At 42.9% G+C, this 11,363-nt stretch overlaps 1 protein-coding gene across 1 annotated transcript; it reads left to right on the forward strand.

The window, feature by feature from the left end:
• The first annotated feature begins 2,379 nt into the window (after window positions 1-2,379).
• KCNA1 (potassium voltage-gated channel subfamily A member 1) lies at window positions 2,380-3,894 on the forward strand. The gene has a single exon (XM_069864350.1). It carries the CDS (start codon window positions 2,412-2,414, stop codon window positions 3,885-3,887), a length of 1,476 nt encoding a protein of 491 aa, XP_069720451.1. The 5' UTR covers window positions 2,380-2,411; the 3' UTR covers window positions 3,888-3,894.
• Window positions 3,895-11,363: the final 7,469 nt, after the last annotated feature.

The following is an 11,363-nucleotide window of genomic DNA, read 5'->3' on the forward strand; positions in this document are numbered from 1 at the left end:
AAGTAACGTACTATGCAATAGAAAGCTAACAAGACCGGGTCTGTTAAACAAGGACTTGCTGTAACATTGCTCTGGAATGCTTCACATTACACAGGCCCAGGTTGTATTTGAATGCCTCTCCCACTTTGACAAAGTGAGCAGCAGGCTTTTATATAATGTACATGATCACATACTCATAGCGAACAATCCTGCACTGGCAGGCGAGGGAAGATGATGACGTACCGGGTCTTCTCCATCTCGAAGTTATGTGATTCATCAGTTAAATTAATTCAGTGGGATAAAACAGCATGAAAGGGCAATTTCTCTGCAATACGCTGCCTGCTGATTAACTCTTCCCTTCCAGTTTCGGCCACACCGCTGGGGATCAGCCTCCACCCGCAATGCCCGGGAGGCTCTGGCCGCACAGCAGAGCTCACCGCCGAGCGGGGTTCTGCGGGGGCTCCGGGCACTGCAGCATCGCTCTCCGTGCGGGATGCGTAAAGCCCTGCACCACTCCTGCCGCCTCTCCTCCCTCCGGTCCCCTGTTCTCCACACCCCACCCCCCCCCCCGCCTCCCCCTCCCCTAGCTCCCCAAGCTGCACCAAACAGCTCTCAGGTTTCTGCTGATACTGCAGCGTCAAGAAATGGCTCGAGTTTGCTCCTTGCTCTCAGGCATTCAGCATCCCTCTCGCTCCTGCCACACGCGTCCAGCTCCTGCCTCCTCCTGCTGCTGCTGCCGGGACGAGCCAAGCTCGGCTCCGGGGATGCGGCTGCAGGGCTGCGGCTCCCTCCCGAATCCCCAGCCGCCGCTCCTGCTCCAGCTGCCTTAAGCGAAGAAAGAGCGAGATCCGGCATCTCTCTAGAACCCTTTGATTTTATTTACTAACGAGCCTTTTGGAAAAGGTACTTTGCACTCTTTTCCACCCCCCACCCCCACCCCCACTGCGGTTCTCGGCAGAAACTAATTAAACCCACTCGCCCTTGGTGCGCCTAAGACAGTGTATGAATATTTCAGTGTCTCACAGGCAGCACTGTAAAGCGATCGCTGTATTATTAAGAGGGGTGCAAGAGGAGGAGAAGGGTTGAGTTTGCTGCTGCGGTTTTTGTTTTGGTTTGGGGTTTTTTTTTGGATGATGCTGCAAGGCGACTTGACGCATTCCGGCACTGGTTCCTACTCCTAACCAGCACATCTCACTAGGAGCAGGTAAGGAAAAATCCCTTCTCACCTCATGCTCTTGGACTCTATTTGGACAGTTTGGGTCTGGGATGTCGATCTCCATCCTTTTGGCTCTCTCAGTTGTGTTTAGCTGTTGCGAAGCAAGAGAGGAGATGCTTTGCTTCCCTTTCCCCAACCAGCCCACCCCCACTGGTGTGATGAAGTTGTCAGTGCTCAGCTAAGTCTCTGCTGTCTGTGAAGTGGGGAGCATGGTGGTCAGGAGACTTAGTGCAGCAGCTGACCCTGATGAAGTTTCCTGGGAAGCCCTCCCAATGTGCTCAGGGCACTGCAGTCCACACTGTCCCCTTCCTGCCTTGGGGGCCCTGGTGTGGGTTCAGGGATGTGTGGAAATGCATAGAACTCTGCATGTTGTGCTGTAGAAGGTTAAGCGGGATGTTCTTGCTGTTGTGAAAGCTAATGTATTGTGCCTGAACGTGCATGTGTGGTGGGGCTTGGGGACTGGTTTATTATTCCCTCCCTGGAAGCCTCCATCCTGCAAGTAAGTGATATGCCTTCAAAAGCAGCGTATCTCCACCTCTCCCTCCCCAGTGTACAAGAGAAGAGGACCGGGGCAGTGAGGGGTGGGGGAGGGCAGGTGATGGAAATTTGCTGAGTTGGCATTGCAAAGACTCACCTCCCAGCTGCCCCGTGGTTTATTTATTTATTTACCTATTCATTTCTATGTATGTATCTATCTATTTATTTATTTATTGGTGTGTGTGTGTATGTGGTAACTTCCTGACAACAGCCACAGCGATGGTCAAGTCAGCGACAAAAGAGGACGGATCGAGTTAAAGGCAAAAGGAGACAGCTGGGGAGGGGACCCCAGCCTTGGGGTGCACTCCATAGACCTTCAGCCTCCTGGCTTGTGGAACAGGACCCCTCATCTTTCCTGCCCTCTTTCCCCCCTAAAGGTACTTCTTCCCTCTTTCTTTACCTTCCTATCATCCCTAATGCCTTTCCCTTCATCCCACCTCTGCTTTTCCCTTTTGGATATTTCCATCTTTTAGGCTACATCCCTTCCTCAAGCTCTCCACCCGGACTCATCATCCCTTCCCGTGGACTGTGAGCCCCTATCCCCACCCTCATTCCCTACTCCCACCCCCTCAGACTCCACTGAACTGCCCTAGGGCTCTCTGCTCTCCTCCATCCTCCTCCCCACCTCTCAAGTCCCTCTCCCTCCCCTGCCCTTGTGTCTCTGTTCCCGTGTGCCACCATGACCGTGATGGCTGGAGAGAACATGGATGATACTTCTGTGCTACCTGGCCACCCTCAGGATAGCTACCAGCCTGCTGCCCATGATGACCATGAGTGCTGTGAGCGTGTAGTGATTAACATTGCTGGACTGCGCTTTGAGACACAGCTGAAGACCCTAGCCCAGTTCCCCAACACACTGCTGGGCAACCCCAAGAAGCGCATGCGGTACTTTGACCCCTTGCGCAATGAGTACTTCTTTGACCGGAACCGGCCCAGTTTTGATGCCATCCTCTACTACTATCAGTCTGGGGGGCGGCTTCGCCGGCCGGTCAATGTGCCCTTGGACATGTTCTCAGAGGAGATTAAATTTTATGAGCTGGGTGAGGAGGCCATGGAGAAGTTCCGGGAAGATGAAGGATTCATCAAAGATGAAGAGAGACCCTTGCCAGAGGGGGAGTACCAGCGCCAAGTATGGCTCCTCTTTGAATACCCAGAGAGCTCTGGGCCTGCAAGGGTCATTGCAATAGTCTCTGTCATGGTGATCCTCATCTCCATTGTGATCTTCTGCCTAGAGACATTACCTGAGCTAAAGGAGGACAAGGATTATACATTGCCTCGCACTGACAACACCACCCAGGTCTACAAATCCAACATCTTTACAGATCCCTTCTTTGTTGTGGAGACCCTATGCATCATCTGGTTCTCCTTCGAGCTGGTGGTGCGCTTCTTTTCTTGCCCCAGCAAGACTGATTTCTTCAAGAACATAATGAACTTCATTGACATTGTGGCCATCATCCCCTACTTTATCACCCTGGGCACCGAAATGGCTGAGCGGGAGGGGACTCAGAAAGGAGAGCAGGCTACCTCCTTGGCTATCCTGAGAGTCATCAGACTGGTAAGAGTCTTTCGAATCTTCAAACTCTCCCGGCACTCTAAGGGCCTCCAGATTTTGGGACAGACCCTCAAAGCAAGTATGAGAGAGCTAGGTTTACTAATCTTCTTCCTGTTCATTGGGGTGATCTTATTCTCTAGTGCGGTATATTTTGCTGAGGCTGAAGAACCTGAGTCTCATTTCACAAGTATCCCTGATGCTTTCTGGTGGGCGGTGGTATCCATGACCACTGTGGGCTATGGTGACATGTACCCTGTGACAATTGGAGGCAAAATCGTAGGCTCCTTGTGTGCCATCGCTGGTGTGCTGACAATTGCCCTGCCTGTACCTGTCATCGTGTCCAACTTCAACTACTTCTACCACCGAGAAACAGAAGGGGAAGAACAGGCTCAGTTGCTTCATGTTAGCTCCCCTAATTTAGCATCTGACAGTGATCTCAGTCACCGCAGCTCCTCCACAATCAGCAAATCTGAGTACATGGAAATCGAAGAGGATATGAATAATAGCATAGACAATTTTAGAGAGGCTAACCTCAGAACTGGCAACTGCACTGTAGCCAACCAAATCTGCATTAATAAAAGCAAGCTGCTGACTGATGTGTAAACAAAAACACCAAAATCCTCACTCACAGCTTGAGGACTTGAGTGACAGAGTCACACTTTGTAGATGCTTTACTGATAGACTTTGAATGCTTTCTTTACCTCGTAAATGCCTTGTTGCATTGCAAATTTTTGCTCAGCGATAAAGAAGCTTCCAGGATCCATGAAAGACAGATTTTTTTTTTTTTAATTTTTAAAAAGTGTTTTCCACCTGGTAAATGATGACCATTTTAACTAGTTTAGTTTTAAGCTGTGTGATGCTAGACCTAAACTTTTCCTCTTCCATTTCCCTTTTTCTTTTTGAAGATAACTTGAACTAAGCAAGACAGTTTTTAGAGCTATAAAGCATATGCATGGATTCCAGTAAAAGTATTCTGCAAAACTGCACAGTTGCAAGAAAGCGCATCAAATAGTAAAAAATCCCCAGTGAAAACCTGCAGCAAGCATTTGCTATGGTTCTTATGAAGGAGCGCAAATTTTCCTTCTGACCCCTATGTGAAAGATTACATGCTTCCTACATACAGATTCACACAGCACCTTATTAAAAACATGCTTAAGCTGGTTCTCTTTTGCCATCCATAGGAAAATTATTCAAAAATGAAAACAACAAAACTGAAGACAAAACATCTGCAATGCTGCTAAGTCCTCTTACATGCAGATGATTTGAAAATACTTTTCCTTTTCCCTGTCCAGAACTGGATAGAAAACTTTTAAGCCCCTCTGTTGCAAGATAGCACAATGGAGTTTAATATAAGCATGTTTGAATTTGATCCTATTTGTTTTATAATCGCATGCCTGAAACGTTACCTCAAACAGTAGCGGATAAGCTTTCGTTTGAACAGAATCTTCTTAAAATAGGTCCTTTAACTCTCTTTTTCTCTTTTCTTTTGTTTTTCTTTTTGATTTGTATTCACCAGAAGTGCACTCCTTAATTTATTACATCATTTACTAGTAATTTAAAGTACTGTATTTAGGTGCATATGTTAGTCAAATGGGAACAATAACTTTTGGAGATTGAAGCATGTTCAAATATTCAGCATTATGGCCTATTTGATTAAGGTGTAACTTGAATTAATTAATGCATGAATTCAATAATAATAATAATAATAACAACAACAAAAACAAAATAAAAAAGTGCTTGACAGACTGAGGGCCTGAATGAACTGATTACAGAAACCTGATTATTTTCCTGCATTGCTCAGAGAAATTTGTTGGCTTTTGTCCAGGCATTGTTGGAAAGGAACATATTCCATCCCTTAAAGGGAAAGCTATAGGGAAAATTAAGAAGTCAAGTTGTATAGAGCAACACCTAAAACCTAGTATCCTTTATAGCTGAAAGGTGCAGATGCATGCTTTTTGGTGCATTCTCAGAATGTAAATGAAATTTATCTATTATATGCATCCAAATTGCAGCAGCTGGTTTCTTTTGCAGTCATCAGTTAAGACTTTTTTTTTATATTCCCCTAAAACTCACTGAAGAAATTCAACAGATTGATAGTTGTACTAGTGCCTTTATCTTACATCCCCTAAACTGCTGGAAGTGCCTCCAGGACCTAAGCCAATCAGATAGCGAAAGAAAGGGCAAAGCAGTGCTGCCTCCTGGCACAGCACCGAAAGCGGTAGAGAAGGAAAGAAAGAGCAAGTGTGAGTGAGAGGGATGCAGAAGAGGTGGGTAGAAACCACCAGTGCCAACGAGATACCTTCCTTCTCTTGTCAGTCCAGTGCTGCAAGGCTCAACATTTGCTTCTGCCAGGTAACTTGTAGATGCATTTGTGCAAGACTTCAAGTTTTCCTAGGCTGTTCATAGAGATATCACTGCTCTGGTTCTATCTGCCCTTCCCTACCCTCAGATGGTTTTTTGGCAGCATTTCCCAGCCTGGCAGGACACAGAAGGAGAATGGACTGCAGCATTGCCCAGTCAGGCAACCAGATTGAAGGACTGTGTTTTCTTTTCCCTTGGATTCCCCAGTAGGTAGGTGAGAGATGCTTTCCAATGCCCTCTCATCCTTGCCTCCTTCATCTCCTTTTGGCAGTCTGCCAGATCTTAGATCCCATCACAGATACTTTGAGCCACATTTTTTTTTCTGATCCCTAATCTTACTCCCACCATGATCTGATGAAGGAAGCAACGCTAGGAGAAGGTATCTTCTGCAATATGCCAGCCTTGACTGCTAGGCCCTGGAGGATAATAATCTTTGATCTAAGTGAATTTAGGCACTAATCTTTATTTTTGAAATGGACAAAGTTGAGGATCTTCATTCTGCTCTTAGCATGTGGCCAACTGCTGTTGAACACTTCTCCTTCCACACTGTACATATCCTTTCTTCCCTTATCCTTCTTATGTATGTATATATGTGTATAAATATATATGTGTGTGTCTGCGTAAATGTGTCACACACAGGCACAGATACACATGTATGTAAAATCAAGGCACTTAGAGTTTAAAACCAACACTAACTCTGCAGATACGCACAAGCCTGACGTGCCAGGTTTACAGAAAGACTTGACTTTATTTCTTACTGTGTGGCTTCTGTGAATCTTAACAATGAGACAGTGATAAAGAACTGAGGGAGCTCTAACTCCTGTAAGAATTGCAAAGCATCAGATAAAACAGGGCATTACATTCTCTAGACAGATGTTGTAAAGCTTCCTTCCTGTCCCCTGCTCACACTCCTGCCCATTGTACACCTTTCTCCCCATTAAAATCTGGTGGTCCTGATCTTCCCAAATTCTAGACTTCTAGGCTATGACTTTTGATGTCAAAACAGACTTGAATGCTGCACTCAGCTTATAAAACAATCAACTGACTCAACTGAACAGCAATAATCAATTCAGTGCTGTGGGACTGATGATCAGAAAGCAGCATCTGAGAGATGAGGCCTCACTTTGGTAACTTAACTTCTGCCACAGTTGGGTATGCACACCTTAGTTTTACGAGCAGAATGATAATCATCCTGCATATGTAAAGAAAAAAGTGCTGCATGCAGCAATTCTTCTTAATCAGGAGACTGGGTTGGATCATTAGGACTAGAGGTGGTCTGGGGAGCTTTAATGTTGCTTTGTCTGTTTATAGCTCACTGCAAAGGATCTCAATACATATGGAGTAAAGAATTAACTTTATGTAGCTTAGGCGTGTATTTTTGGCAACTTTGACACACAAAAAAAATAGACAAAAAAGTTCTTACTCTGAAAAGTCTTAGTGGGCCTGAAGGTGCACTTACATACTGCCTGATTTTACCAATAGGCATCTTTTTCTTGATTTTCCTTTTTTCTTTTTTCTTTCTTTTTCTCTTTTTTTTTCTCTGCCTTTTGGCGTATGTTTCTTTTTGTCACACACAGGGTGGTTAATGTCAGTGGAAGGGGACTTGAAAAGAGATGATCAGCCACTGTTCTATGCCTCACTATGCTTCTTGGTTGCCCCCATACAGGCTTTTACTCATCCAGTCAGTGAAGGGGATGAAAGAATTTATCTGGAGCACTGCGGTGCAGAGGCAGGAATGAAGTGGAGAGGCAGTGGGCAGGAATCCTGTAAGCTGATATTGTTGCCAAAATTTCCCATCTGGTCCTACCATCCTTAGCTATACAGCAGTAGGGAACATGTAGAGGAGCCGGCAGCAGAGTGAAAATTATAAAGGCTCTGTACCCCTTTCCTTCATAAAGCTGAGAGGTTGCTGCCAGACTGCCAAGAGCTCAAATCCTCTGTGTGACAGCTCCGGCAGAGACGATGGACTGGATTTACTTGCCTTCAAGAGGCAGTTAGCATGCAGTAAGCCAGGGTGTGAGTTCACAGCATCCTAGCAAAACCATGGAGATTCCCTGCATGGAGTCTCTCTCTTAAGCCTTACCTCCACTGGGGACTTCAGGAAAGCTAATACGAATTGATGAAAGGTGTGCATTTAAAGTAGATTTGTTAAGCTGTTTTAAAGCCCAGCATGGACATTCTGTTGCAGCATAAAAGCAACCTTAATCTGATTTGGAGTCGTTCTGTTTGGAAGGAAAGTAAGCTGAATTGAATTAAGGCTGCTTTAATTCTGAACACAATGGGGCTTAATGCAGTTTACCTCATCTGCCTCACAAGTTCATTCAGATAGATGAGCCTTTAGTAATCAGGAAATATAATGGAACTGACCCTGCTTTGAAGAGGGTAGCTGGGCAGAGTGTGCCCACATGCTATAAAACTCTTAGTACATGAGTGCTGGTAACTCACTGCCTGGCTTATTGAGGGCTAACATATTGTTCCTGTTAACAATTCTAGTGATTTCTTTGTTCCTGGTTTACACATTTGTGTAAAAGGAGAATCAATCCCACTGCCTTCTGAGAAGTTGGCAATAATCATGGCCTAAGTAAATTTATTTCCACTTACAAAGCCTCTTACTGTTGATCATATGGACAAGCACTTGAAAGAAAGTATGTAGCTCTAAAGGCAGGACAAAATTCAGCAATCCTCTTGTTTTCAGCAGTGATTTGCCCAAATAGAGATTTCAGAGATCAGACCCATCTTAGCAATTCAGCTGTGTATCAGTCATTAGAGGCTGCATTTGCCCAAATCAACAATTGGAGTAGAGTCAACTTTTATTGACAAACATTTTACTAAGGGACAACTGTTTTCATTAGCTAGAAATACAGAAAGTTTCTTTCTATTATGAGAGAGCTGAAGCCCAAGTGCAACATAAAAACCTGCTTATTTTTAAGTATAAGGTACTGAGGGCAAATTTCTCTTCTCCATAGTTCACACTTGGACAGTGCAGTGTCTTATATGGGCATATATTAACTTCCTTCCTCCACCCCCCCACTCCCCAAAAAAAGAAATCTCAACACTAAGACAGGAACATATGAAATTTATTAGAAATAGGTGGGAAGTTGTATTTTTGAATAAGATCTTCTGCATGTGTGTATGGAGAAAATATATTCCTTTCCAAATATTAGCATGAGAACCATTTTTAGAGGGGTGCCATTCTGGTTTAATTAATTTCCCTAACATGAAGAAGGAAGTACTGCAACTCTTCCAGGAGTGGTCTGATACTGTAGGCTTCGCTCAGCCTGATACCACTGGTGGTCACAGGAATTTCAGACTCGCAGGAATCCAGCTCCAGCTCCAAAGTGTGATTTACCCTCCATAGCCACAGAGCTGGGTGGAATTGGAAAGCTGTCCTTGCAATTTCACAACATGGCAAATTTGTTCCAGACCTGCCTATTGCAAATCTGAAATCTGAGATGCTTTAACCAGGGACCTACATTTCAGTTTTGGTTGGACTTATTTCAGGCTGAGTTTCTTTTTCTGTTTTCTACTGTTCTGGCTTTACTCAATCAGGCATAGAGAATTTATTTTTCCTGAAATGCTTATCAAGTATTCTTAAAGGTGTCACTATTTGTACCTGCAAAATGAAACTTCAGGGTGTTCTATAGTTTCACTTAGTACAGGTGAACGTGCCACTGGTGTGGTCAATTTATGCTGTCAAGGCATAGCATGCTTTGATATTTTCAAAGGAAATAAAATGAAACTGAGGTCTTAACTGAAATTTGTCTCCAAGCGTCTGTTAATATCTATGTAATTCTGTATATTTCACCTGTTCATAGGCTTTAGCAAATGTTGGTACAAGTTATAGAAAATAATCATCTTCCATTTCTAGTTTCTATAATAAAATGAAGACACTGCATTCAGTTCCTTTAGGTGTATCAGTCTTTGATCCATATTATCATTTCAGTGACATTTCTATAATGTAATTGGGATCAAATGTATATTTTACTTTTGTACAAAAGTAAAAATGATATTTTTATGACTAAATTCAGCAAACCCTTACCTATAACCTGCAAAGAAGAAATCTTATTTTTCTTTCCTTCACATGTAAACAGTTGTTTTTGCAGTATGTTGGTTTGAAATGAATAAATAACAGCTGTCAACAGAACTGTATGTGGCCTCTCAGACATACCTCTGATTTTAAAGATGAAATATTACTGATGTGAAATAAACTGATTAGTCTTCATATGAAAGTGCACCATCAAGGCAACAAACCATTTAAACTGACACAGTTGTACCTAGTTTCAGCATTTACAGATCACTTACACTTTGGGTCAAGTATGGACTTCATTGTCACATTACAGGTCATTTTACTTCCAGTACTGAAACCATTTAACTTATCATTTTTAAAACATCTAATGTTATGATTTCTTGAACTATTTCAAATGCATAGTTTTCACCTATGCAATTTTACCTGTTTCTGTACTTGTTCATCTGTTCATACTTGGCATTAATTAAAGTTAATTTTTAAGCATCTTATTCAGGATTATGCTGTCTGGTTATTTTCTGGAGTTTTGTTTCTCTGTTGTCACTACCAGCCAGTACTATCTGAAATGAACGATTGGTTCATTGATAGCTTCCTTATTGAATGGTGTAAGAAATGGCGATGAAGTAAGTGGAAAACGTGTCTGTGGGCTCTGAGAAGCTTGTAAATGTCAACTCAAGCTTTACAGTACAATTTATCCAAGGGTTTTGCTTTTATAGGCTTTGAATCTAGCCTTGAGTGAGTAATGTGAGTAATGTCAGGCCGAACTCTGCTGCTTTCACAGCTGAGGAAGCACTCAGTTCCAGCAAAACCAGTGGAAAGAAGATTAAGCCTGCTGATTTTGTTCTCTAATGACTGTGGGTATCAATTAGTATGTTACGGCCACATTACTGAAGCTGAACCACTGCCTATAGCATTCTCATATAAGCGCTGACTTGAAATCAGGCTTCAAACGACTGTGTGACTGATAATGGGTTTTGGTTTGGATTGAATGTAAGCAAGTCAAACTCACTTGGTCTTGTTTTTTTTTTTGAAAATGGTTTTGGTTTTTTTCAAGGTGAGTTTCATCCAAACTGGTCTGATACAGTCATGTTTGCAACATTGTGTTATTTATAAAGAAGGTAATGGCATAAATACTAATAACTTTATGTCAAAGGTATTGTGTTTAGATGTCCATCTATAAAGACCACGACGTCTTTCTGTAAATAGATGCAGTTTGTAACAGAGGGATGCATACATGGTAGAGTGCTGATTACATATGGTGAAATGAAGTGAAAAACCCCTAATCTTATATGAGGCAGAACATTTTGTGTGGCCTGTCACATGTTTTTATTTATTTGTTTTGCTTCCTTGGTCAAGAAAAGCTTTTGTCATTTCTCAAAATCCTGATTCAGCAATAGCTTCAAGTATATTTAGTCAGTCTTATTGCATCTTACTCATAAATTGACAAAAATTGGTTTTTTGAGTTGGCAGTAAGGATTTGCCTTTATCAGTCTTAAATGGGTCCAGTCCGAGTAATTTTTCTATAAGCTGCTCTGTGGTGACATTCTTAATTCAACAAGGCACTCATGTCCCTTCCTCACTTCAAGATTGTGATCTCTGTCATTGAGTTTTGTTTGCTCTACATGTGTCTAAAGTGTCAATACTACTTCTTTTTTTCTTTTCTGTGTAAAAATCTTCTTCAATATCAGTCTTCT

This window comes from Phaenicophaeus curvirostris, chromosome 1 (genome assembly GCF_032191515.1).
Source record: "Phaenicophaeus curvirostris isolate KB17595 chromosome 1, BPBGC_Pcur_1.0, whole genome shotgun sequence".
Taxonomy (NCBI): domain Eukaryota; kingdom Metazoa; phylum Chordata; class Aves; order Cuculiformes; family Cuculidae; genus Phaenicophaeus; species Phaenicophaeus curvirostris.